General features: G+C 41.0%; 3 protein-coding genes across 4 annotated transcripts; 2 read left to right on the forward strand and 1 right to left on the reverse strand.

The window, feature by feature from the left end:
* Window positions 1-456: 456 nt before the first annotated feature.
* Window positions 457-5,808, reverse strand: LOC121295186 (chloride intracellular channel protein 2-like). Its single transcript, XM_041219597.1, has 6 exons — window positions 5,662-5,808; window positions 4,195-4,304; window positions 3,617-3,742; window positions 2,692-2,792; window positions 2,034-2,215; window positions 457-1,375 (listed from the first exon to the last, which is right to left on the reverse strand). The coding sequence occupies exons 1-6, from the start codon at window positions 5,716-5,718 to the stop codon at window positions 1,214-1,216; spliced, it is 738 nt and encodes a 245-aa protein (XP_041075531.1). The 5' UTR covers window positions 5,719-5,808; the 3' UTR covers window positions 457-1,213.
* A 6,418-nt stretch (window positions 5,809-12,226) lies between these two features.
* Window positions 12,227-15,762, forward strand: LOC121295875 (protein eva-1 homolog C-like). Its single transcript, XM_041220992.1, has 5 exons — window positions 12,227-12,258; window positions 12,513-12,768; window positions 13,655-13,778; window positions 14,370-14,522; window positions 14,869-15,762. Exons 1-5 carry the CDS (start codon window positions 12,227-12,229, stop codon window positions 15,231-15,233), a joined length of 930 nt encoding a protein of 309 aa, XP_041076926.1. The 3' UTR covers window positions 15,234-15,762.
* Window positions 15,763-16,169: 407 nt separating this feature from the next.
* On the forward strand, window positions 16,170-27,469 carry LOC121295833 (inositol polyphosphate 5-phosphatase OCRL-like). Of its 2 annotated transcripts, XM_041220921.1 has the most exons (16): window positions 16,180-16,794; window positions 18,211-18,290; window positions 19,484-19,575; window positions 19,941-19,979; window positions 20,410-20,520; window positions 21,090-21,233; window positions 21,759-22,035; window positions 22,437-22,580; window positions 22,664-22,765; window positions 23,102-23,216; window positions 24,387-24,503; window positions 24,779-24,960; window positions 25,111-25,222; window positions 25,578-25,687; window positions 25,917-26,052; window positions 27,281-27,469. In XM_041220921.1, exons 1-16 carry the CDS (start codon window positions 16,735-16,737, stop codon window positions 27,452-27,454), a joined length of 1,995 nt encoding a protein of 664 aa, XP_041076855.1. In that variant the 5' UTR covers window positions 16,180-16,734; the 3' UTR covers window positions 27,455-27,469. The 2 variants fall into 2 exon arrangements, with proteins under 2 accessions (XP_041076856.1, XP_041076855.1); XM_041220922.1 differs by lacking the exon at window positions 21,090-21,233 and having other exon boundaries at window positions 16,170-16,794.
* The last annotated feature ends 46 nt before the right edge of the window (window positions 27,470-27,515 follow it).

The following is a 27,515-nucleotide window of genomic DNA, read 5'->3' on the forward strand; positions in this document are numbered from 1 at the left end:
GGGGTAATGGTTACACTCAGGGGTACAAGAAGTCTTACAGTACAATACAGAGCTATGAGTGGTTCTAAAAAACTAAAACATCAGTGAAAAAGAACTCTTAATATATAAAGAGATGTTCAACAGTGCATGTATAATGCTTTCTTTTGTGTTTGTTTTGCAGCTTGCTTTTGGAAATACTGCGTGACAAAGTGAGACCCCCACTCCCCCAGCAGGGTGACGGACAGCCCCCCCCCCCTAGAAGCACTAGCATTCCCATTCCTGACTCCTGGGGCTTCCCACATTAAACTCGCTGCTCACTGACAGAATGTGTCAATCACTTTGTATAGAGGACGGAAACTATTCAATAAAAACGTTCTTTTATGACATGAGTCAGCCTTTCTATGTGTTATGTTGGAAAACGATGTACAGTCTCCAGAAATCACGATCGTTGCTACAGATTCCACAGAGTTCCTGTAATTAAACATTATTTCACTTTATATGTGGGTGGTAATTAAACGCAATACTATTGCTGTACATTTTTTAAATGCATTTTTCATTTGGATCTAAAAGCACTTAAGCATTTATATTTAAATGAAGAACTTCTACTCTATTTAGCATTTTAATACAAAATGGGGTGATTAAGGAAGCTAATGCAGTGGTTTTTTTTTTAAATAACTGATACAATTACACATGGAAAAACAATCCGACATTTACAAGCTAAAACATATTATACACAATAACATTTATGACTGCCAGTGACACAAACAAAAGCTTTAAAACTGGCTTTACAAATGCACGCTAGAATGAGTAAGTTTATTTTTTCACCACTGGGTGGCAGTATTACTATATACTGTAAATCCATAAATATTTGCGACCAAAATATTTGACGAATCAAAACCATGAAACCTATTTTGCTCCAGAATCATTCTACAAGTTGTCTACATTATCAAAGTGTAGTAAAATGGAATACTGTATATCACCAGCACGTTATGATTCATAAATAAGAATGAACCCTCATTCTCAGAGGGCTTTTCTCCTCATCATCATCATCTCCGTCTCTTGTATCCAGCACTCGGAGCAGTGGTTTGCTAACGGAACCCCACTCCTGCCTGTATTGGAGTATAAAAAGCTATAGACATGTAACATCTTAAAAGCAAGTTGAGTGAATTTCTCTGGCCGCCATGATCTTCGCTGTGCTGGTGCAGTTTTGCGAGTCCTGGCCGCGGGTCACAGCTCATTTCGTCTTGTTTGCTGCGAAGGCGTACGCCCGCTCGATCTCTTCATTGGCAGGGCAGGTGTGACTGAACTCGTCCCTCTGTGAGGCGTTCTCTAGGTAGCGCAACACCCCCGTGAAGTGAGTCGGGATTTCGAAATCACAGTATTTCTTAGCCGCTATCTGGAAAGCCAAAGTCTTCAGTTAATAGGGTTATGGAGAAACCATCCATTAGATACTATTTGGAAAACCTACACACATGGCAATATAGAAAATACAATGACATATGGAACAAAGCAATATAGCACTTTAACTATAAAGACATCATTTAAATACATGAAACCGTTCTCTAAAACAACAAAACAAATCAGGTAATCAAAACCCATTGAATATTACATATAAACAAAAGTAATACGTTACTAGATTTTAAGATTGTGCGTGTGTGTGTTTGTTTTCAACACATATGATGTATGTTGTGGCTCCAACGAGGCAAAGGAAGTTTTCTAGAAATGACCGAATCTTTGCTAATTTTGATTGTTGTGGGTTTGCTTTTGGTTTCCATGGCAATGGAGCATCCGTCTTGCTCATCGTACCTGACCGATGAGTCAAAATAATATACAGAAACCTACTGGTGTTGTCAAGGTAAAAAAGGGAAAAAGAACGTATTAACAATCCTTACAGGCGGCTTAAAAAACCTTTGCATTATGAAAAAAAAAACAATTGACAGTTTGGTGTAAACATCTTTGAGGTTCTAACCCAATAAATATAACTGTAACAATAATGTGCAGGGCCGCGGTCTCTGCCGTATTCCCGGTCTGTATAGCGGCTCTGGAGTGCTTACCTGGATGACGTGCAGTTTGGGCAGCAGGTTGCAGTCCGCCAGGGTCAGCCGGTCTCCGTCCAGGAACTTCCTCCGGGAGACGAGCAGGTCTTCGGTGCTGTTGGGGTCGATCTCCTCGGGGAGTGGGGTCTGCAGGTAGTCATCGAGCCGCTTGAACTCCTTCAGCAGAGCCTTCTCGAAATCTGCAGTGAGCAGAATGAGCAGGTGTTTCCCGCTTTTAGTTTTACGCACCGGGGAGTGTAGATCAGACTTCAAAGTGAATTCCTGAAATGTATTTAGCATGCGTGGTACCCTTCACTGAACTGACTTCAGTAAAAATGACTGGTACATCCAATGAACACAATTCAATGTGCTTCAGGGCATCTCAGGATGAAAATAAAAAAAAAAACAGGACCACGTTTTGTGTATTTTGACCAGAAAAAAGGACAAATGGATTGAATCTCAAATGAAAAAAAAAAACAAAAATCCAAATAATTTGTTTCAGAAATGAAAAAAAAACAAAAAAAAAACACACCCAATACAGATAAGAAATAAACATCCCGCACATCCTTGATAATGGTTCTGTGTAAATGGGACTAACCCTTTTACTAACTAAGACTAACCCTTAGTTCTCACACTGCAGCACTGTTGCATTGTCTGTCTCATTACCGGTCCTTACTTGTGTTTGCTGAGCTGTTCTTGATGTATGCGGAGAACTTGGCAAAGATATCACTGCCAACATCAAAGGACTCCTTATTCTGTGGGCTGAGGTGAGGATACCTAGAATTAAAAAAATAACACCAGTGAAATTAGACTTGTAGTCAGGCATGAGGCACCAACTGATACTGGAGGGTTTAAACCATGCATCCTGCTTATTACTGACTGCGTACCTTGTAAACACATGCTAGCGGCTGCAAGTAAACCTTCGGCTGACACTTTATATCATTTCGTTTTCATACTAGTGCATCACATTTACTGACTCTAATCCCATTCAATTCATGTTTAGTTTATAAAGCACACACTCATGATTCATTCCACACTGATTCAGATTAGACCCGCATTGTCATCTGAACTCATCGGCAGCTGGAATGTATTAGAAATGCCTCCTGATCATTGCTGTGTTGTGTTCCAGCCAGCATAAATACAAGTTCAGTAAACAACATTTACTGGCATCACTTCTAGTGCAGACTGAAGCCAACCAATAAGCATTCTAGACAGTATATTTCTAACCATTGAGCAGTAGTGTATGTGAATCTCTGATTGTCACACACCCAGCCTGTTACTCTACACTACAGTACAGTAACGCAGCGACTAAAAAGCTTTCCTAAAGACAGCCTAGCTGCTGTTTATTCATCTAGCTCAAAGCTAGTAAGGTATTTCACATGCTAATCAATGGCTGCTGAAATGCTCTAATGATAGATACACACATGGCATATCTACTGACCGTTTGTTAACATGGAGCTAAACTTCAGCACATGGTTAACTGCATATTAATCCAAGCATTACATGAGTGTAGCCGTATTAACACTGTCTATAGCGCATGTGTAGCTTGCAGTGTAAGAGTAGTGTAATCTGAACGAAAGGAGTTTCCAGGGGTGTCCCACCTAGGGGGCGCAAGAGTCTGCTCCAGAAACTCTTCGATCTTCAGGAAGTCGGTTTTGAGCTCTCCGTTGTACAGGAGGAAAGGGGGGTTGGTCCCGGGTGCCAAGTCCTTGAGTTCTTCTGGTTTCCTGGAGTCAGAACAGGAAAGGGAGTGTGAGTCTTGGTTAAAGAGGTCTGCGTTCTGCATCAGGGGTATTAGGAAGAGCACAGTTTCCAACTCTAGCCAAACCATTGCACCTGGAATTGTAGTAACAGCTAGGCTCACCACACCAGAACCAAACATTTCAAAACCAGTGGAGCTCATTTAGATCGGGCTCAATTCAATTCATCTGCCATTGTTTTAATCAAACCACTTTAGCATCTTTAACTGTCTATGGGAGTCTCTTTTAGTATTTTAATATTGCTTTATTATTTCAACATTTATATCTTTCTAGTCCAGCCCTTCTGACTCCAGCAAACTATTCTCGCTAAAGAAAACCCTTCAAAGAATCTCATTGAAAATGCATGCCTCATACACATGTTGTGTTTTATTTTATATCTTGATACATGTGTGTAATTTGTGTAAAGGAATACTCCTTACTTTTTCATATCAACGGTGGTTACGGTGAACTTAACTCCTTTAAGCCACAGAACCATGAAGAGACGCTGGCAGAACGGGCAGTGCCCAATATTCTCTCCGTCGAGACCTGCCTGTAACGAGAGTGAACGTGCTCAGCCAGGACCTTTAGCTAACACTTTACATTAAGTGTCTCTAACTACTGTGTATTTGCATAGTAGTCACTTAGTAAATACATGTGTACTTACACATCATTACAATGTTAGTATGCATAGTTACAACGTGCTTAATGTGTAAATCTTTTTGCATGACCCTAACCCTAAACTCTAAACCTGTCCTTAACTCTAACCCTAACCTCCCTAACCCTTTTCTGATAACACTGTAATTCTGTGTCAGCACACATGTATTTACTAAGTAAGTACTATGTAAATACATTATAATTAGACACTTCATGTATCAGGCAACACCATATGTGATTTAATACTTTGAGTCCTGGCCCAGCACTGAACCTGGTCTGTTTTTATCATACCGTAGACATACTGAATACTGACAGCCTCAATTTCATGAAATATTATGTTTTTTGCTTTTCAATTTAACCTCCCTTCAGATCCATAACCTGCAGCCACTGCCAGTGGTGCTCACGCCTCTAATAGCGCTGTCTGGATTATCAGGCAGTGGAGTGACAGCTCCAGATAGGTGCCTGTGGGAGCCCGGGGTGAGGGGGCTGAGTGACATAACAGCAGGGCTAGTTGATAAGGTGACACTGGCTGGCAGCAACACTCCTCGCAGTCTGTCTGTAGAGATAGCGAGACGACTGACAAGGAAGACAGACAGTCAAAACTGACAGGTCCGAAGCTGCACGGCTATAGACTTTAACCATGTCAATTCTGGTTGAGGGATGGTTCTAATTTAGTTTAGGAGTTGGTCATCTTGTGCTAGATCAAACAAACTCCACTGAATTGAATAGTGATTGATACGCATGTCAGGGATGGGGGAAGTTAATAAAAAGTACAGAGGTCTTTGCATTACTCAGTGTTCAGTTCAATTCAGGGTCTGTCTTTTGATGATGAATATCCTTCCCTGCTTAAGAATTTCAGCTTGTGTAATATTTCACCTGCTTATATTGGGTAGTTAAGGGGGAAAGTTCTGCTTTTCTTTTGGGTGTACTGGACGTTTAAGGAACCTCTTACTTTCTGTCAAATCCAAAAAGCACAGAAAAACCTGGATATTAATTATTGTATTAATTAGTTGCTTTATGTAGTTCTTATGCATAACTTTGCTTCGATTTATTGTCTTTCTGACGCTGTCTAAAACACTGTTGTGTTTGTGGTTGATTGCACAATTGGTGATTACGATAACTTATTGACTATCCCTGTGCTGTTCCTGCTGCTGTTTCTTACCTATGCGGGACCCTGCCCTCTTTCTAAGGTGCTACAGCAAAGTTTCAGCAGAAGAAAACCCAAATTCAAAAAGGAATTGAAAAGGACCTACCTTAATGAACAGCTCAATGTTGGGTTCTTTTTTCTGGTCAGACCTTCTGAGAGCCATTTCTCCAGGTGCGACAACAAAATCAACAACAGCAACAACGACGATGACACGGCAGCAGCGGTGTGCTCTTCCCCAGCTCCTGAATGTGCAGCGTGGAATCCCAGTGGCTTCTTCCCCTCTGTGCCCAGCTGCTTTGACTGGACTGAGTGAGAGTGAAAGTACTTTAAACTGTGCTCTGCAGTCCCTCAGGACTCTGACAGCTAAGTGCTTCCTAAACGAGAAAGATACAGAGAGAGGTGCTACGTGTGCTCGTTGTTGGAGACTGCTCGTGTTTCCTCCCTAAACAGAGGATTTTGACGGGGGGGATACTAAGATGGGGGGGGGGGGGGGGGGGGGGGGGGGGGGGAGGGGAGGGGAGATTCCTGGAACCGTTACTCACTTCATCTCCTGCTATAACACTAAACTATCTCACTAGACACTTGTTTAAAAACCCACAAGAGACACACAGCAAGAGGGCTTTCCAGATGGGCGTTGATTCTAGTTATGTTGCCTAAACAGCTGCCAACAGGGACAATATATCTTGAAAACAGATCATTTTAGTTTGTGGAGACTGTAACAATACGAAACATGTAATAAGCACAGGACATTTATTATATCCACTGTACTGTCAAATGTAGATCTGATGTTTTTCTGTTATGGCAAGCATGGGTTTACACAATGCTGTCATTGTCAATTATTTAAAATAATAGAACAAGGGCAACATCACATTGATTTGAATGTTTAAAACTGTGTTACAGTGTTCTGTAACAGGGAGGAGACCAGGCTTGCTTGCAGCTATTGTTTTACAGATTTTAGCCGCATCTCATCTCACCAACAGGGGACTGCCAACAGGGAATGGGAGACTCCCTTGCCCTCCACCTCCCCTCTAAGTACCTTTTTGCCAATGAGTGAAGATAGAGTCACGATATTGTGATTTGATTAGAGTGATCTCTGTACGAACAATTGTTTGGGTGTTCGCTGTGTGTCGTTCTGCCCACAAAGAGTCTACCCGCAATGGAAAACTATCGAGCGTTATGGTTGCCTAAAAACAGCTGCCAACAGGGACAATATATCTTGAAAACTAAACAGCTGCCAACAGGGACAATATATCTTGAAAACAGATCATTTTAGTTTGTGGTCATATGCATAATTTATTAAACTGTAACAATACGAAACATGTAATAAGCAGACACAAAGTGATTCATGACATTAAACAGACCCACACAGAGGACATTTATTATATCCACTGTACTGTCAAATGTAGATCTGATGTTTTTCTGTTATGGCAAGCATGGCCTTACATCTGTTTACACAATGCTGTCATTGTCAATTATTTAAAATAATAGAACAAGGGCAACATCACATTGATTTGAATGTTTAAAACTGTGTTACAGTGTTCTGTAACAGGGAGGAGACCAGGCTTGCTTGCAGCTATTGTTTTACAGATTTTAGCCGCATCTCATCTCACCAACAGGGGACTCAACAGAATTCGTAGCGGCATTGCCCGGTATGGTTACATGCAACTAGTTGCCCCAGTAGTTGGCAGAATAAAATGCCTGGCAGTTTCCTGGTGCTTCAGGACCTTAAAACATATTTATTGTGCCTGAGAGTTCTGACAAAGAGATAGGAGTGGAGTCTCTTCCAGTCCAAGAAGATGTGCTTGTGTGAGTAGGCTGCATGTTTCCTTGTCTCCATACACTAGGGAACAGTTCATTTTCCACTGCATTGTAATGTCATTTCAAAAATAGTTGCTATCATATTGTCTCTTAAATTGCCCTTTCACGGGATGTGCAATCTTGGAGGAATTTTTTGTGATAATATTTTGCATCAGTCTTGGAGGTGCACTTTCAAGGTCACTGGGATGTTTACTGCAATGTCACTGGGCTGCCTGCTTGCCCTCTTGATTCTGTGGCAGTTTCTCAGACTAGTGCTTATTCTAGGTTAATATGGGCAGGTTCTGAAGCAGTTGGTACATTTTTTTGTTTCAATTATACAACAGTAAAGCTCAGTCTATAAATAACTGTTTTTTGTATCTTATATTAACATAAACATCAGTTTGAAAATGACGTCACTGATCAGTGGAGCAGAAAGCTAACACACACACAAGAGGCAGTGAAAGAGTTTGCCCAGATATCAAAATGAAAACACCAGACTTTTAAATGCTCTGCGTTTCTGTTTGGGAGTTTCCATTAGCTGGGAGGATGAAAAACAAGTCCTCAAACTGGAAACTCCCAACAAATGTAGGAAATTGAAAAAAAAAACACACATGTGGAAGGATGCCAAGGCAGGGTCTGTAGGCACTCAGCACCATCCTCAGTGCAGCGTGAAAGAGCCAAGCGAGAATGAACAGTCAAGTGTTTCGACACCAGAGTTTGAACCCCCAGTCAATCTACGACCAGCACTGGCTTAAAGCCTGTGTTCTCTGGCTAACAACTTGACAGTTCTTATAAATCACGAGAAACTCTTTGGTTGTAAATCACTGTTATCTGAAAAACTTTCTGAGTGCTTAATCAAAGACAAATGCTGAATTATGTGGAAGGGAAAAGGTGAAAGTTCAGGAGGAGAACAGCTGTGCATTATGGGCTGAAGGATCTCTAACTGACAATCTGGTTGAGGGGAGGATGTCTCTTTGGAAAGGTTTTCTATTAGTCTTGGATTTTTCTGCTGAATGTCATTGGATTTTGTTGCAGTTCTGTGTACGGTGGTGTTTCACAAGTACTAATATTTCAGGGTTCAGCTGTACTATAAACTCAGTATCTAACCATTTTCTTTCTAAGTCAGACAGTGTAAAAATTAAGAGAGGGCTTTATGATGTCACAGTTTGTCATTTCCAGTAATAAATGCTCCGGTAGAACTAACCTTTTGATACGTGTTTGTTTTATAGCAAAAAACATTTCAATTGTCCTGCTGGGGGGGGATGAAAAGCAATGTTGCATTATTAGAGAGGTCAGGATTAAGTTAAAGGTGTGTGGTAGATTTGTGATTTAAGGTTAGGGATAGGTTAGGGTTAGGATTAGGGTTAGTGTTAGGGTTAATGTAAGTGTGGCAGGCTGGTGAGTGGATAGAAGCCCAGAGACAGTCTGCGGTTCAAAAAATACAAATTTTATTATAAATAACACAAAATAAAAGTGCACAAGGGCAAAATAAAGGGATTTAAACAAAAAAGAAAGACAAAAAAACAAAATGTACAAAATAAAGGTTTCCAGGCTGGGCAATGCCTTCACTGGTTTTAGCAAAATTCAAAAAAATCACACACAAACACCAACCTGCTTCCTTAGCTCCCTCTTCTTAAATGAAATCAAGTGGCTGGGCGCTGATTGATCGTTAATTAAGTTAATCATTTAATCAACTAATCAACCCCAGCCACCTGAACATAATAAACCCAGGCAGGTAGGGGAAATTAACCCCATCCCTGCCAATTTAAAAAGGGCAGAGCTTTGCTCTGCCACAGTAAGGGTTAGTTTAAGGGTTAGGGTTAGTGTAAGGGTTAGGGTTAGTGTAAGAGTTAGGATTAGTGTTAGTGTATGGGTTAGTGTTAGTGTTAGGGTTAGGATTAGGGTTAGTATAAGGGTTAGGGTTAGTGCAAGGGTTAGGGTTAGTGTAAGGGTTAGTGTAAGGGTTAGGGTTATGGTTAGTGTTAGGGTTAGTGTAAGGGTCAGGGTTAAGGTTAGGTTTATGTATAGATGCTTCTGGAAGCATAGTTGCTCTTGACAACATGCTGTAATGTCAGCATTTTTCAGGACTATTTTAATTCAAGATCAAGGACAAAGGGAATATGTTATGATAAGCTCCCTGTAATTTTTTTATTTTTTTTGCAGCACTTGGGAAAAACCCTGGATCAACTACATATCCCAAGCAAAGTGCTTGATGTGATCCATTTAGATTCCCTGGTACTGTAAAATGCCCTACAAAAACAGCAGTGTCTTCAGTGAGGAGATGATCAAGTCAACCCTTTCATCTCCTTCCAAATGATTCGTTCTTGCAGTGAATGGATGCCTTTTTGGACCTTACTAAGATTTGCTGGAGCAGTCTATTACACAGAGTTCAAGCTAGTAGTGGACCCAGTTTGCTTGCAGGTTTTCAAATAAGAATCCAGCTATGCTAACACCCGCCCCTCTTTGCAATTGATTAACAGCACAAGTCGAGGGAGCGGCAGTCTAACATCAATGTTTGTAAGACAGCGGTGAAGCAAAAATTGACCATGGAACTACAGAGAAAGAAAAGATACCTCGTTTTATAGGAAGAGGAAGCCGCTATTTCCTGAAGATAATAGCGCATGGAAGATCTAATAATAACATGATTCCTGGCGCCTGATCAGAACACTGACATATTCCAAGTCATTCAATCATCTTGTTTTAGCACTAACAGTGTCCAATGCATTTTAAATAACCCGTAGCAAACACTTTCAAACGGGCATTATTCACTGCATTTAATGTCACAACATACATATTTTTAACAGTGCTTTTTTAAATTAAAACATTGTATGTGATTAATATTTATTTTAATTCCATGTTATAACAGAGGATTATTTTGAAAATAAATACATAAATAAATACAACATGGGCCTATAAATGAGGGAATGATGAGGGAAACATGCTGCTAATTTGCATGAACACTGTGTGAACAAGGACATATTTAAGAGACAATTCTCTATTTAAAAAAAAAAAATATTAATGTCTGACATTCATATGTAGTTATTCCATACAATATCACAGTATATTGTTTGCTCAGTGTTTACAGCCATAAATAAGCAATGTGATTCCTTCTACAAAAGAGAAAATGTGGTAGCCTTCTGTATATTTTTGTATTTAACTGTAAAGTCTGTTATTTTTTATTTAAAAAACAAAACAAAACAGTTAACGTCGAACAAGTCAACCGTTCTTCACCAGAGAATGAAGGCGGCCATTGTTTAGTCGCCTGGACAATAGGAGCACGGGTCCAGCTTTGCACGAAATCCCAATCAAATTAGACGGATCTGCCATAGCGCGCTATGTGAGGGCCGCGCCATGCGAGTGTTACAGAAATTAGGCGGTTCTACATTTGTTCTGTCCCTGTCTCTCACTCTACTGTGCGTCTCATCTCGTCTGCTGGCAGCTCCTGATTTTTCGGGTGAGTAGCACAATTTTGTAAAAAAAAAAAAAAAAAACCTCCTCCACTTTCTAGCAAAACGTTGCCAAACAGCTGCAACGCGTTCTGTGGACAGGCAATGGAGTCAGTCAGGGTTGCATTGTTTATTTATGTTATGTGTTCTTTCTGATAATACATGTTTACATAACTTTCATTTCTATTGAAAACGCAGCCCACTTTATCTGTATAATTGACTCTGTTCACGCCATACTATTTAAACTAAACCCTAACTCTAATCCCAAAATCTTCACCAGTGATATTCAGTTATTAAAATGATCGCGCATTTCAGAAGTATGCTGAAGCATGCTGAATGATGAGTGATTGGAGGGCTATATTGCGCAGGCTTGTGTATGGAGCCTGGTTACAGTAGGCGGTGCTGAATGAACACTCCGCGGTACCTGGGTTACATTGTAAGGTTTTTGCCAACAAAAGGCTTCCAGTTGAAATTCCTGTATCAGAGGATACGTACTCATAGGAATGCGGTATTGCTGAAACGATGGCGCCATCGCTGCTGGGTACCTAGGCCTAACTGGGAGTCGCCAATAACATTCTATTGAACAACAAAACATTTCACTTTGACATAACCCGTTTTGCAAACACCATTATTATAGTTTAAGGTAATATACTGAACATTAAATAAATAAATAAATAAATAATACAATTTTTTTTTTTTTTCCATGTAATCAACGCCCACTTGAGAGCAACATGTTGTGGGGTAAGTTTATTGGACACTCAAAGCAGTAAAATGTTTATGAAGATTGTATTTAACTAGTTTAGAAATAGTTTTATGAATGCAAATATATCACACAGTTGGTATATTATTACTGTTCTTCTTCTTATTCTTCTTCTTCTGAAGCGCATTGCGTTTTTCTGATGACCGCAGTACCAGCCGATCTAACATACTTCTTCATTGTACCCGTGCGCCTGGTACCGGCGTTGCTGGGTGACGGAAGGGAATACAGGGCGTGTCAGTGTAGGGGTTTAAAATATATTTACTAACCCCAAGTATTAAAGACATGGCGCAACCTGACCCTGAAAACAACAATACAGTTTAACTTAAATGTGTTTAAATCTATGTGTACTTGTTAAGAACTACTTGTCAAGAACGCTACCCCTTCAAATATATTTACCCTGACAGCTTTTAATACTTAATTTGTGTTTTACTGTTGAAGCAACGCCTATCCCTGTTTGCATGGTCTGCTGCCCGGATATGATTAATACGCTGTGAGCTATGAGTTTATTGCAACATTCAGAACATACTAGATCACCCTATCACTGGTTATTGTTATAAAAGGGCTGGGCGGGCGCTCTTTATAGAACGCTTACATTCATTTAACAGGACTCGAATTCTTTGAACTAACCAGTGCGCGTTTACAAACAAGAAAAAAACGTGAGTAATGCTATGTCCCTGGTGCATCAGGAAATCCCAGCAAAGTAAAAAGTGAAACTGCACAGTGCTCACATTGAAAACCATTACTCCCCCCCCCCCCCCCCTCCCCCCCTCCAGTCACAACAATAGGCTCTACTTCTTAACTGTCAACCCATTCCACATATTACCCAGCTGTGGCATCCCGGGTGACATCATGCCAACCACTTAGCAGTGAATTCTGGAAGTATACAGCCTCCCAAAATAGACGATAGTAGGCTACTCATTGTAATTAGTAAATCTGATATTCAACATCATCAAGTTATTTATACGCACATTTTCGTGTGTGCGTGTGCGTGTGCGCGCAGTGCTCTGCAGGTTACCTACAGAAGATACTGAAGAACCACAGGGTCCATGCCTGTGATGGGGAGCAGCTCACCATCACGTGTCCCTATAAAACCTCCGTCACTGTCCTGTCTGCGTTTTACAGACGCCGGGTCCCGAGTGAGAATCTCTGTCCGACTGTGATGAACATGTCAGAGGAGCGCACGGACTGCCAGTCCTCAATAGCCATTACAGTAGGTACCGTGACAGCACCACGGCAGAGGTTTCCTCTAACCTTTCGTGACCCGTGATTGATTCCAAGCAGAAATCGTCCAAATTCTTTTTCCATTTTACATGCACCGAAACCGTTAATCTGCTTCATTACAACACTTGGGGCAGCATCTCAAACTTTCCAGGACAACATCCTGCATTAAAAAAATACATAAAAAAAAAACAGTATAACCGTTTTTTACTGATAACCTTATTTGCCAGGTTCCTTTTTTTGGTGTAAATTTATAGCTGCAAAGAACAATGCAATATTTATATACATAGAATATGTCAGTCACTGCAAGCTTGCTAATACTGTACTCGTGATAATGCATGTACACATAGCAGTGGTTTCCAACCCTAGTCCTCAATTAACTCCCAGCTGTCCAGGTTTTTATTTTCAACCAGGGAATACAGATTTGTTTTCAACATAGATTGGGGGAAATTTTTTGGTCTCATGCTGTTCCTAAAAAATCTCTAAACACAAAAACTTGGAAAAGGTTGGGGACCACTGCAGCAATATAGGAACTCTGATACCAGTATTTGAAGGAATAATTATTTAAACAAGGCTACAGGCCAGATCTGTTGCATTACAAAACAGCAAAGCCAGCCACACCCCTCTCCAAGTTGGAAACATGTGCCCAGCATAGAGAGGGGAGCGGCAGCTTAAACCAACAATTGGACTGTTACAAAGGTCAAGAACAGAGCACAGCAAGCAAAACAATACCAGAATGTTCTGTAGGAACTCAAGTCTAAGCACTGCAGCTTCAGTGCATTCTAACTTGGGACAGTCACTGCTAATCACAGTACAGTAGTCATCACTGGCTCTTATTGCACACTGTCTCCTTGATGGTCTGCTTTCTCTGTTTGCAGAAAGTATTTGATGAATGCCAGGATCAGCGAACTTGCCAGTTGTCTGTCAACAGTCGTGTTTTCGGCCACGACCCCTACCCCAGCACCAGCAAGTACTTGATCGTGTCCTACAAGTGCAGGCCAGGTGAGGCTGGGGCTGGGCACCGATGGGTGACAGGTATCAGGCTGGAGGGTTTAGAGTAGTTTTCCCTCAGGATCCAGGATTGAGGGTTGGAAGTTGGGACAGGGACTTTGCTATTCTGCTGCGGTCACCTGTCTGGTGTTGTGGTGTTGTGAAACAGCATCTCCTTGTCTTGTGTTGACATCTGGAGAGTGTGGTTACTGGGATATACAGTGGTTCCAATAGAACGTACTTCAGGATTTATAGATTAGATTTTAGATAGATTTTATAGATACAAAAATTGGTGATACATTAATAATAGCTACCAGAAGATAGGATTATAATAGGGTTTCTATTGAAAAAAAATCATAAGAACAAACAGTGAGATTAGTTAAAAAATATGATTTACACCTAAAATAACATTTGCAGAAAAGTTTGTAACTTCAGACAAAAAAAGTTCCTTTTGTTTAAGAAGACTTTGACATTGAGAAAGATATCTTGTCCGAACGTTTGCCATTGAATTTATTTCTAAGTGAGAATATATTAACGCAGCAGAATTTGATCTTAGTGGAGCGAACTCAAGCCTGCTTCTCTCCCCCCCCGCCTCCCCCTCAGAGAATCACAGCAGTAAAGTTGCGTGTGAGAATGAGAAGCTGCAGCTGGTTTGTAAGAATCAGACCGTGCTGGCCATCTACTCAGCTACGTTCGGCCATTTACACCATGGGAACCCTGAGTGTCCACAAGGGAACAGCACAGGGGCTGACATTGGTGAGTACTGCAGAGATAGTGCTTGTGGGACTCTGGTACAGTAAGCTGCTCCACAGGACCCTTATTTCAGTCCAAACCACTGGAGCTTGAATGATACATACTCGCTCACCACTTTATTCGGACCACCATCCCATTTTGGATTGGGCATTTGCAAATCAGAGTGGATTCTTTCATTAAAGTCCTGTGCCTACCTGAATGTCTATCCCACCATGCTGCTGTTGTCCAGGATTGGTTCAAGGCATGGAGCTCTGTCACAATCGCCCATATTTCTGTACAGTTCCGCTCTCACTGCATTTAGTGACAGGAGCTCCCTCTAGTGGATTGATGTTTTTTCTGTGTGCTGCAGAGTGTCTGTCCCCCTCCGCCCTGAAGAAGGTCTCTCGGAGGTGTCACAGCAAACTCAACTGCTCAGTCTCTGCTGACATGCACACTTTCGGGGACCCCTGCTTCCCGGGCCTGTGCTCGGAGCTGGAGGAGGAGTTGAAGGTGGACCTGCCAGGGGAGGATCCCAGTCGGAAGGAGATCGAGGACTATGATGGCGACACCTCCTCTGATTCCTCCTTCTGCCGCCTGACTCGCTCCTACCGCGCCTCTGAAACGGCCGAGCTGGTGGACAGAGCTGAGGTCAAGGAGCCAGGGGTCAACGAAATCTGGCTGCACAAGGACTCGAGCCCCTATGCCATTCACAAGAGCAAAGCAGCTACTAAATAACTGTAGGAGCACAATGCTCATGTTAAAGATAGTTAAATGCAAAAAGCAATTAAAATGTCTTGTTTCACATGCTTCTTAACAACAAATCAAGATGATCATATATATATATATTTGTGATTTGCTGTGACTTTGTAGGGGCTCAGATCAGCTGGGAGACTGGCTAACCTTTCACGTGCTAAACTGACAAAGACTAGCAAGTGAGCAATTAATTCAAAGCTTGAGATTAACAATAGAACAGTGGAATGTAGAGCTCTGATAAAAATAAAAATAAATCAATTATTCCCCTTTAAGGCGGATTCTTTTAATTCTAAGGCGATTTTTTTCCAAGATAAGTGCCACCTAGTGGTTGAATAGTGTGCTCTGCTAGGTAACAAGTAATGGAACAAGTTAACTGTGAATTTTGTATTGCATTGTAATAGCCAAGGCAATCCTAAAACCGAAATAATCAGCAAACTATCCAGAGATAAAAACAAACACACTGGAGATATGTCACCTAGTCTCAGCTCTCTTTATACCAAACTGTCATTTCTGTCATCAAATGTTGCAAACAAAATTTAAATAGTGTATATAGATGTATATACAGTTAAAATATAAATTTAGAATGTCATAATTAATGATACATTCCTACTTTATACAGACAAAGATAATTAATATATATATATATATATATATATATATATATATATATATATATATATATATACTTATGGTCGATATATATATATATATAGAAGTCTGCCAAATATAAAATAGGCTCATTTTATTATGGTGTATAATGTAATAGTCCAATAACTAGAGACAAGTAAATCCATCACATCACTTGAATTAATAATTCTATATTAATTATTTTGGAAGGAAATCATTATTGGAATATACCACCTACCCACAATATCAACATGCAAACACAGGCCACCTCCATACCTGTGATGAATTAGAAGTCGTAAGCGTTTGTATTAAAATGAAGTCGTCCTTAACGTTAGATGGCAGTGTTTGTGGGTTTTTTTTTTATAAATATTCCACATTTGTGACAGCTGTCTCCCGGTCGGAACTCAGGCAATCTGCTGGTAGTAACAGTGTAGTCGGTGCCTGAGCGACTGTTACTGTGTGCGGGAGAATCCCATCAAGATCGCCGTGTAGAGCTGGGTACCGTTCAGCTAGAGGTCGGTTTGGATCGGGAGAGGGCAGCACGAAGCTCCGGAGTACTGTAGATTCGTGTTTCGGATCAGCTCTTGTGTTTTGGAGTAAGCCTCGGCCGGGAACAGTTTGCTTGTAGACAACGCTGGAGAGTGAACCGGGTGTTGTCAGCGAGCGGCCGGGAGGGTGCTGTTGGTTCGGGACACTGCCTGTCAGTAGCTGCGGTCGGGGAGCGAAATCGACGAGGATTTATTCCTGCCTGGGCTAAGAGGGCCAGAGCCTAGGGAAAGCTGGAATACGCCTCCAGTTGGATAAAGTTTTCGTTACAACATCAACAGGCCAGACGGCATCACGGTCGGAATTATTGATGGAGCCGGTTAACAAGTCTGCAATGAGACTCGGGCTGGGGGAGGATCAGTGCATTATAATATCCTTTGATGATTATAACATATCGCTACAATATGAGGCAAAACCATTTACTCTAGATGGCGTTAAAGTTAAAACCCAACTTTTTTAGAGCTACGTGGGTCATGTGTTTTACATTCACCGGTCACTTTGAACTGCATTTAAATTAGATTAGAGTCTCTGTAAATAAATAAACAATCTTACCAACAGCAATCATTGAATATGGTTTGTAGGAGGGACTAAGAGATTATTTATATATTGCTTTGTTTCTAAGCATTATCCCTGACAGACTGAGTGGTTTAAAGGTGTAGTCGTGTTGGTTGATAGCTAGAATATTAATTTAGTATGTGCAGTGGGTCTGGATGTGTCCTCACTTTCCGAGGCAATCTTTGTAAAACTTACTGTGTGCTGCACAGATTTTTTTCCACCCATTTGCTGTCTTAAAGGTAATCTACAAGGTATTGACACTTTGCTCACATTTGGGTCCGATTCTACCTTTGACGAAGGAGCGCGACGTCCACCTCAGTAGTCTGTGTATAGGTTTGGTTAAACGGGTGTGGCACGACACTCCTTGTACGTTTTATATCGCACAATATGTCGACGGCAACCCTTTTGTATTTTTAATGCATGCATTTCAACTGCAACACAGTCTGCAACGTTCTCGTTCAAATTATAATGTACTGACAAAAAATACCACAATGGAAATCTGGTTAGAATCCCTGCCTGTACATTAAGTACAAGGACTTCAGCATTCATTGCTGTCTGTCTGTTATGGTAGGTTAAGTACGTTTCTGGACAAATGAAGAAATGCAAAAGAGCTGGAAATATTTCCATTTATATACATTCGTAAATCAAACATTTAGTCTAGCTTTGATCTTGTTGTGGTGTAGGAGAACAGTTTCTTCATCGATAGTAATAAATATCAGGTTGGGCTCCAGTTAACTTGCTTGAAACCCCACAGTAGTGGCCAGCAACAGGAAACCAAAAACGAGAGGCTTTGCTGAGTGTAGTGATTGATATGAAGAGGGATGGTTCTGGATGGTTCTAACATGGTTTTCTTTTCCAAATTAGAAATCAACCTGTGAAGCAGCTTCCCTTTCAAACTATCCTACTGTGATAGTAAATCAGTAACATTAGCCAGCTCTGTAGAATGATCAGATTAGGGGCTTCAGAGTGGCGCATCCTGCAAAGATGGATTTCCAGTTTGAAATCTGTCTCGTTTATATGTACTGTAAAAGCTAATTCTGCCAGATTTCGTTCTCAGTAGTTCTAGTTTGGCTATTTCTGGTTAAAAGGGTTCAGAGAGGATCAGGTACAACCCTTTTGAAGCACAACGTGTAAAAGCATTACTTAAACAGAGTTAAAACTGTTGAGAGAGAAGCCCTGTGAAACTCTTCTCCTAATCCCTACTCCACTTGTTCCTCAACACTGTGTTTAAGCTGTGAGGGGCCTGGTGGTGAAGGACGGCCTGAAGGAGCCCCGGCTGCTGTCTCTGATTCAACGCTCAGGAGAGTACATGTCAGTTTGTATTTTTTATTAAAATTGTGTTCACCAAGACTTGAAGAATCTGGCAGTGGCATTACAGTATCTTCTACACTGAATTGTATCAACCATCTGTTTAAAGGTGTAATTCAATTGTAACCACAGATAGTGTTGATGTAATCCAGCATGATTCCTCAGTGTTGTAAAATGCGCTAAAAAAATCCAGCTGTGCTTTATGCCCGCAGGGTATAGATTGATCCCCTTGACTGCTTAGTTTCTTCTAATTTTAATCTTGTATGGTGCACATCAGCCTTAGTAAAAGCCTCATTTATCAGCAGGTGATTTCTCCAGGGTTATGACACGGTACTTTGTTCTTGTCCCTTTTAGATTACAGTGAAGCCAGTCATTTACAGCCAGTATCAAAGTTTGCATCTAACAGTAGTTTCAGGAAATGTCAGGAGCAATAATGATAACCTAACCAGAACATTTCGGCTTTGCCAAGCAGGATGCAGGATGGAACGTGCTTTGTACTGTAGATAACATGGCTGTGTATTTTCCTTGTGTATCTGTATTGATCAGCAGCATCAGTTTTTGTCTAGAACAACTTCCAATAGCATGTGTCCAAAGCTTGATACTCTTGCAAGCAGAGCTAATCTGGCAGAAAATAAAGAAAGCTGTAAGAGTCTAGACCACGAAAGACAGAAGTTAGATGCTAAACCCCCTAGATGTTAGGTTTTTTTTTTTTTGTTTCAATTCACTAGCACAGAGAGTCAGGAAATGAGCTGTTACGATTACTTGTGGCTCAGTTTTTGACTTGCAAGCCTTTTTAAATGCTGCTCGCCTGTCAGGTCATTTGAACACCTCAATTTTTTGTTGCTTTTTCTTAAGGCAACACAAACAATCATTGAGACCCGTGTTGCAGACAGGACTGAACTAGCTGTGTCTCCTATTTCTACCTGTTGATGCTTGCTCCTGTTCCTTCATCAGCAATGCAGTATATCTCTTAATATAGATCACAGGATGGCTTCACCTGTCAGATTATAAAATCCTTTGTGGAATCCTGATTTATAGAGGTGTCATGCTAATAACTATTATCTGAAAATAACTCATTGTACTGCAGCGCACGGAAACATGATTTAATTCCTCTTTTATGTAAGTTATTCATTATGACATCAATAAACATTATTGATGATCACTAACTCTCTTTCTCTCTCTCTCTCTGTTTCTAGGTTGGACATCTTGTCGAATCCTGATGCAGTGTTGAAAAGTCCAGTGCCACAGATTACCATACCAGTTAACAGCAGGTTTCACATCATACAAGGTAACTCACTGAAATGAGTTGAAATCTGGGCATAAACTCACAGGTTTAAACAAATGTGCTAATGCAATACAGCAAGTAAGATCCTAGCTGAACTTGAGCAATCTGAGTGTTTTTTTATTATGATTTTGAAATCTCCATCCTGTGAAAATGGGTTTTTCTGAAGAGCCTATTCACAAAGCTTAGAAAATATTTCCACTTCGAGTCTACTGCTTCTTTTGGCAATGTCCTATGTACTGCATTTTACAAACATCATGGTGCTAATCAATAACCCAAGAAGTCGTGCAATTCAGTGTGGTTTCAAATGTTGGAAAGTGGTTCCTGCAGTCACACGACGATGATTTTGTCTTTGCTGTTGTCATTTTCAGATGCAGAAGAGGCTCTTCTCATAGACATCCCAGTTAATTGTGAGTATCAATTATCAACTCTGAGCAGTTTCGATAAACGGAGGTTTATATAGGGAGGTTTCTCATTGTGTCCTATTCATTTTGGTACAACTGTTGTTCTTGTTGTGCAATATCAACCACTAACAACACAGCATTGCACCATAATGAGGTCCGGTGCAATATTCGAAGCATCCTCTAGCAGAACGAGCCTTTTTTCCTGCCCTGCAAAGTCATCGGGTGAGTCAGTGACCCTTGGCCATTAAGCTAGACTCTAGAGCAGCTTGTCTTGATTTTTAGGTACTGTACGGGGCTGCAAAGAACCACACAGCAGTTAGTAAACAAACATTTAGAGATGTTGAACATCATGAGCCTCTTTTTGTACTGGAGTCATTGTCTTTGCTCAAGAAGATTCTAACCATCCTCGTCCCTCTGTCTACTTCTCGGTTTCCAGCCTCTTGCAGGATCCGGGTTCGAGGGGACCGCACTGAAGAGCTGCTGTTTGAGTTCCCAGATGACCGATGTCTGTCCTTCCTGACGGAGGTGAGACGAGCTAAGCAGCAAGGTAAGGGGTGAGCTTAATTCAAGAATCAGCTTCATTCACGAAAACAAGTATTTCATGTGTAGCTGAACTGTGTTACTTATTTGAGAACTTGTCCTTCCTGCTGAAGTAGGTATTGAGTCTTAAAATGACACAGTTCTGTCTCATGCCTATCTGACATCATGCGAGTGTATTATATAATGTATTCCATTTATAATAACGATTCATTTAACAAACAAAATAGACAAGTGTTTGTTCTCACTGTTTTGTATAGGCTGAACCTGCTGGTTTGCTATTTTAATCAAACTGTTTTATAGTTCATGAAGTCGATCCCTGTGCTCAATTCATTTTAAGCCGAAGGAAGGAAGGAAAGCATTCTACACTTGCACATTTCAGTGTAACTTCTGCAGTGGGGAAATTCTGATATGTTATTACACAGTTAAAAAAAATCTATATTATGTTTGATATTCATTAAACTGCTCAGTCCAGAACATGAATATCAAACTTTGTTTCAATGCTACTGTGTATGTACTAGTAACCTCATAATATTTAGTCATATTGCCAGCTACATGTGATCAATTCTTTAATTGTAGTTGTATCTAAAAGCCAGCCACCCGGAAGGATGGACCCATTTGGATCAGACTTTGCACCAGGGCCCAGTTACACAAGCAGACCTGTCAATGCAGCGTCCACTACTACCAGTGCTAGCAACCCTGTCAATGCTTTTCCAGCGGCAGGTAATGAACTACTGTAAATTTAGCATCGTAATCCTTTTCTGTGTAGAGAAAAGGTATTCATTTTATGCAACTGGTCACCATTCATAGCACTGAACACAAAATTGTAGATCTGTCCTGCAACACATAATGTACTGGCTTTTGAGGAATGATTGGAAAGTATCTACAGAAGGTGGTATTGTATCATATGTTCAACACCAAAAAATATACTGTGTGCAATGGACCTGTCTATTTGTTTTTGTTTATTTACCAATATTTTAAGAAAACAAACAAACAAATAGACAGTTGGTTTAGGTACAAAAGTGGGTTCTTCTGTTGTACTAAAATATGACTCTAAAATGTAGCTCAGTTGAGTCTTCCTTCGTGGCCTTTTCTAGAGCTTGTTTCCCTTGTGCAGACACAAGCACACCAGGCAAAGCTTCTTCTTTTAATCAGTGAAAGCCATTTGTAGAGCAGTGTGGAGTGCCATGGCTGTCTGGAATGTGAGTGCCAGGGTGATAGCAGTGACCTGGTCCATTCCTTTTATAGACCTTGGTTTTGAAGATAATTTCAGTGATGTTCTGAAAGTGGAGGAGAAGAAGAACCAGCACAACCGGGTCAGTGCTCCCCGTGGGCCCCCGCCTGTCCCGGCACATAAAGAAACGCCTCTCCCAGTCCCGCCTCGGAGAGGGTTGCCTGCCCCAGCACCTGCCCTTACCCCTGCCCCAGCTCCTGCTCCTGCTCCTGCTGCTGCACCAGTCCAAAAAGAGAGGCACCTGCCTTCACCAGCAAAAGAAGGGCATTTTACTGCCTCTCAAAATAAAGCGTGAGTACATTTCTCTGTTGTGTGCATTCTTTTCTTAAAAAAAAAAGTATATATATATATATATATATATATATATATATATATATATATATATCACACACACACACAGTTATGCAGCATTTCAACCTAACAGCTTTTAAAATAGTGATTTACCAGTATTGTTATAACACGTATAGTAAGGATGTGAGCACTTATATTGGAGAGGTTGCTTTAAAAAATTGAAATCCGGGTATCAAGTTATATTTTACATCTATTTGCTGCCTATTTCATTTCTTACCTAATGTATCAGCATTCTCTATCGTCTGCTATTCTTTCATTCTTTCTCGTGCTTACTAACTATTCCAGTGTAATGTCCTTTTTCAACCTGCATGTATTCTGACTCATCAGTGTTTTTCCTGCAGCTCCAAGTGGAATGATAACCCCAATGTGACCAATACCATGAGGAAACTGTTTGTGCCGACCAGCCAGTCGGGACAGAGAGAGGGTTTAATCAAGCACTGCCTGATCAAGAAGGAGAAGGAATATGTGGATATCCACAACTTCAGGTGAGAAGCACTGAGGAACGCTGTCTTCGTAGAGAACAAAGGATTGTTCAAATGTGCAATAAAATGTGCTTTTCACCGGCCAGGTTTTTTACGGGAACGTGGAATGTGAACGGGCAGTCCCCTGACAGTGGGCTGGCAGCCTGGCTGAGCTGTGATCCTGAACCCCCTGATGTGTACTGTATTGGGTAGGTACTGTACCGCACTGTGGGACCCGGTGCGTGTGGGCATGGTGATATAGCATCTTATAATAGATTTAGTACACTACGAAAAATGCGTATCAGGAAGGAATACTTGAATGCATACCAGTGGGAACATACTTGAGGAAATAGCTATTGTATATAGAAGGTTGTAGTCATCTTTGGAGAACTAAAAAGACAGAGGGACGGAGATAGACAGATAAGTGATTTGATGTGTTTATTTGTGTGCTGGACTGATTTAACTTTAGAACGTTAGTATGTCTGCCCCAGTGTGTGGCACAACAGAAATATTTCATCACTGTCCTATTTCTGCCACGCCTGTAGTTTTCAGGAACTGGACCTGAGCACAGAGGCCTTTTTCTATTTCGACTCGGCGAAGGAGCAGGTGTGGGTGGAGGCTGTGGAGAAGGGGCTGCACCCCAAAGCCAAGTACAAAAAAGTGAGTCTCTGAAAACTACAGCTGAAAATCATACACTAAATTCAGCAGCACCAGGACAAGTTCATACTTCAGTACTGGGAGTCTGATCCTTCAACTAGCATCTGGGCTACAAAAGCTTCTAGTAATAGCCTGTGCCTCAGTACACACCTAATTATGACTAGTGATACAGTAATAGAAGCCTAGTTAGATTTCTAGTGTGTAGTTCAAAGCATGAAGTGTATGCATTGTATCTGTGGTAGGAGTGATTCCTCACTTTTAAATGCTGCTTTTTAAACAGTATTAGGTCCAGAGCTAATCAATCATTATGGATCCCCAGTGCTACCTTTTTAAAGAGTAGAACATTTTATTCAAGAAAAAACAGAACTTGTTCAATGCCAAATGTAAGGAACGATCGGACATTCTTACAACTGGCTGTTGTGTTGATTATTCTACAAAACATACAGTTTAAATGTCAACTCAATCAAGTACTTTAAACTTGCACGCTTTCTTAGAAAGCAGAGAATCAAATTTGAATGCAGTTATTGTTTTGTGCTGGTCTCGTCTTCTCTTCTCCTGGGACGCTTCTAAAATGAGCTAATGTATTTAGACTGCAGTGCTAGAATTAGCTTTGATGTTTTACTGGATACTGTCCCCATTGTTAGTCTCACAAAAAATTATTTAACTGTATCGGCTACAAATGAAGTAAAGCAGAATTCTGAAACATGAGGAGTGATAACGAAGGCCAGGTACTGCACTATGAATCGGACTGAAAGCATTTCATGTTCCCAATCCATCCATAAAATACTCAATTGTGAATTCGGAGCAGCTACCACACTATAATACACTGCCTCAAGGCTTGAAACTTGCACCAGCCCTCAGAACCTCTCTTGTTAACGTATGTTGTTCAATTCTGATTAAACAGTAAGGCCCCTGGTTATTGTGCTGCTCACACTTCTCATCACAACACGAGTACCTCATCCTTGAGTCTGCAGGTTTGCTAATAGTTCTAAATGCAGATATAAGGAAGGAATGTGTTTAACATCAAAATCTTCTATACTTCATTGAAGGTAGTTCTGAAACCCAGGAGTGGGTCCTGGGCTAGTGGGAGTTTCAAGCCCTGCTGCCTGCATGTCAAGTACTGTATGCAAACATTTCAGCTAATGCTTTCATAATGATTCCCTTGCTCTCAAGATCAGCCTGATTCGATTGGTGGGAATGATGTTGCTTGTCTACACCAAGAAGGAGCACCGGAAGTATATCCGTGATGTTGAAAAAGAATCCACTGGCACTGGGATTATGGGGAAAATGGTGAGTAGCCAGAGATATTAAGCAAGTAAATGCTTTTGTGTGCTTCACACTTGAAAAGATATGGATCAATATAATGTAACCATTAAACAGTATGTTGAAACCACAGTAGAATAAAACGGGTCCCCAATTGGCTGACCTGGTAAAGGCATGACTGTGTGGCATGCAGTATGAGCCTAGAGTCAGAAGAGCACAGGTGATTGGTCTTCAATGGGGATTTCAAAGGGAGCGTGCCATTGTTGTTTCTCCTAAATCTAATATGTTTTGAATTTGTTCAGGGTAATAAAGGCGGGGTAGGTGTGAGGTTTGTTTTCCACAACACCAGTTTCTGCATCGTAAACTCTCACCTGGCTGCGCATGTGGAAGACTTTGAGAGGCGCAATCAGGACTACAAGGATATCTGCGCTAGGATGAGCTTCCATGTGCCAGGGCAGCCGCCAAGCAGCATTGTTAAACACGAGTGAGTCATTGGGGGGGGGATTTCCGCCCAATAACAGTCATGTAAGCCAGTGATGTAATGAGCTGTACAATTGCAATTCCCCTTGCATAACAATGCAATATATATATACATATATATACTAGTCAATAAATGTGTTTCTCCCTTTTACAGCGTGGTGATCTGGCTGGGAGACCTCAACTATCGGCTCTCTCTTGCTGATGCAGCGGACGTCAAAAACATGATCTGCCAAAATGAAATAAAGAAGCTACGGGAATTGGACCAGGTGGGGGGGTTGGGGGGGTGAGAGGAAAACATCCAACTGAGGCAGAGGAGCTGTTGCACTCTTTATACTGTAGTCTAACAGTTTTGAAAACCTGAAAATCGTCAATTCTGAAAACCTGCAATCTGCTGTGGTGGTGCTTGCATGTGGTACAATATGTTTTCAATACAGTCTATACTGTAAAATTGTTTCTAAAATGAATACAGCATATTTATTGCGTACAGCATGAACTGTATTGTTCAAAACCTAGTTTGATGCGTTCAGTTCTTATAGGCTGTAGGACTGTTCTGTGTAGTTTTAAACAAATGGGAACAAAACCCATGTACTGACCGTTTTTTCATTTTAATTTTAATTTTAGTTGAATATCCAGAGGCAGACAAAGAAAGCTTTTACAGATTTCAATGAAGGAGAGATCAATTTCATACCGACGTACAAGTATGACCCCAAAACCGATAGATGGGACTCCAGGTACTGTGTGATCGTTTTTCTCATTTTGATGAAAACTGTTGTCATTAATAACCAGGCGATGAAGCCAGTTGTTTATCACTGGGGCAGGTTGGCTGCAGCCTAACCAGTGGGAAAGAAGGAGCACGCAGCTGTTCATGTCCTGCTTCTCCCAGCAGGTGTCTCGAATAAGCCAGTCTGAATGATTAATCAGTTCTGCATGCTCTGGCTTTGTGTTTTTTTTGTGCGTCAGTGGGAAGTGCCGTGTCCCTGCCTGGTGTGATCGGATCCTGTGGAGAGGGAGCAGTGTGAAGCAGCTCACCTACAGGAGCCACATGAAGCTACAAACCAGCGACCACAAGCCTGTCAGCTCCCTCTTCAGTGTGGGGGTAAGGTCTTCATTACAGGAGTTCATATAATGCCTACAGTAAGGGTGTTGGTGGCCCTGGACTTTTTATTCATAATTCAGTGACCCCCCCCCACCCCCCATTGCATCAGTGCCTTGTGGCGATTGCCTTCCTATCCCCCAGGGGCTCAATAGTAAAAACAGAATCCACTCTAGTACTTGCAGATAGGAGCATTGATGCCAGTTTACTGTATAGATGCTTGTGTGGGTCCCTGAATGCTGTCTAACTCACTACTCTGGTTTTACCAGTTATGGTTCAACCTATTATTGACACGTTGTTGGTCAATTAGACATTCATCACGGTCTGTGGACAGTCCCTGGGCATTTAGCAGGTGGTTGAAATGAAAAAACAAAACAATATAAAATGTGGTTTGAATTACTTACAAAGTGGCAGATCTTACTATTGTAATTCCTAAAAAAAATCCCTGCTCTTTCCTTTAATATTTTTTTTTTTTATTGCATTTAGTTCTGTCAATATGATGGTCCCAGAGTAAACCCCAGCAGGGTTTACAGAGCATTAAAGGGCAGAGCAAATGCATAAACAACAATGAAAAAAAAACGGTCTACACAAAAAGCTTTGCAACTTGCAAACCAGCTATTTATTCTCGGAAACCATTGAACAGTCAGATCTCCAAAGGTGGAACTGATTGTCGCATTTATTCCTCTATAAATAAATAAATAAGTGGATACATAACACTTTGAATAGTCACATGCAAACCAGTCGGCTCCCAGCATTAAAACTGAGGGATGAATGAGTTTATTAATATAAAAATACAGGCAGGTCAGCATCTGCCATTAAACCACAGCCTGGTCTCTGCTAAGTATGGCAGTATGTTGGCCACCACATCAAACTGCTGCAAACACTGTTACAGGGGATGTTGCTCTAGACCTTATTTCACTGCGTCATTTTGCAAAGCACTTAAAACAAGCTTTAAAAATCTATTAACGTTATTGCAAAATGTGCATGTTCTCACCATGGAGTTACATAGATTTTCTTCTGAATGCACAACTACCCTTGAACCCCTTTCTCAAGTATAATCGGTAGGAATAAGAAAAAAAATTATAAACTGCGTTTCTTTTTAGCACTACTGAATCATGTGTGAGCCATGCTTGGAAACATAAACACAGAAGATACTTGAGCAGTCACAATGCTGAAGCCTGTTTTTGTCTTTCTGGCTCTGTGCGGTCACACTGTGTCTCTTTGCCCACAGGTCAAGGTCGTGGATGAGCGACGCTACAAGAAGGTGTTTGAAGAAATCGTGCGGATGATGGACAGGATGGAAAACGAATTCCTCCCCTCCTTATCCCTCTCCCGGAGAGAGGTAAGTACGTCCGATAAGAAGCAGCTGCAGCCCTACACAAAACGTGTAGCATTTCCCCAGTAAACCTGGGCCTGGATAAAATGGTAGAAAACAAACAATAAAGTAATAAATGTGTTTTCAATAG

This window comes from Polyodon spathula, chromosome 20 (assembly GCF_017654505.1).
Source record: "Polyodon spathula isolate WHYD16114869_AA chromosome 20, ASM1765450v1, whole genome shotgun sequence".
Taxonomy (NCBI): domain Eukaryota; kingdom Metazoa; phylum Chordata; class Actinopteri; order Acipenseriformes; family Polyodontidae; genus Polyodon; species Polyodon spathula.

Bases quoted from the DNA above. Each gene is read 5' to 3' on its own strand.
- LOC121295833 (XM_041220921.1), top strand. From the start codon at position 16,735: ATGGAGCCGGTTAACAAGTCTGCAATGAGACTCGGGCTGGGGGAGGAT. The intron at 16,795-18,210 runs ATATCCTTTGAT...CACTGTGTTTAA, and splicing joins GGGAGGATCAGTGCATTATA to GCTGTGAGGGGCCTGGTGGT. The intron at 24,504-24,778 runs GTGAGTAGCCAG...GAATTTGTTCAG, and splicing joins CTGGGATTATGGGGAAAATG to GGTAATAAAGGCGGGGTAGG.
- LOC121295186 (XM_041219597.1), bottom strand. From the start codon at position 5,718: ATGGCTCTCAGAAGGTCTGACCAGAAAAAAGAACCCAACATTGAGCTG. The intron at 4,305-5,661 runs GTAGGTCCTTTT...CTCTCGTTACAG, and splicing joins ACATTGAGCTGTTCATTAAG to GCAGGTCTCGACGGAGAGAA. The intron at 1,376-2,033 runs GTAAGCACTCCA...TTGGCTTTCCAG, and splicing joins CCAAACTGCACGTCATCCAG to ATAGCGGCTAAGAAATACTG.
- LOC121295875 (XM_041220992.1), top strand. From the start codon at position 12,227: ATGTCCCTGGTGCATCAGGAAATCCCAGCAAA. The intron at 12,769-13,654 runs GTAGGTACCGTG...CTCTGTTTGCAG, and splicing joins AGTCCTCAATAGCCATTACA to AAAGTATTTGATGAATGCCA. The intron at 13,779-14,369 runs GTGAGGCTGGGG...CCTCCCCCTCAG, and splicing joins GTCCTACAAGTGCAGGCCAG to AGAATCACAGCAGTAAAGTT.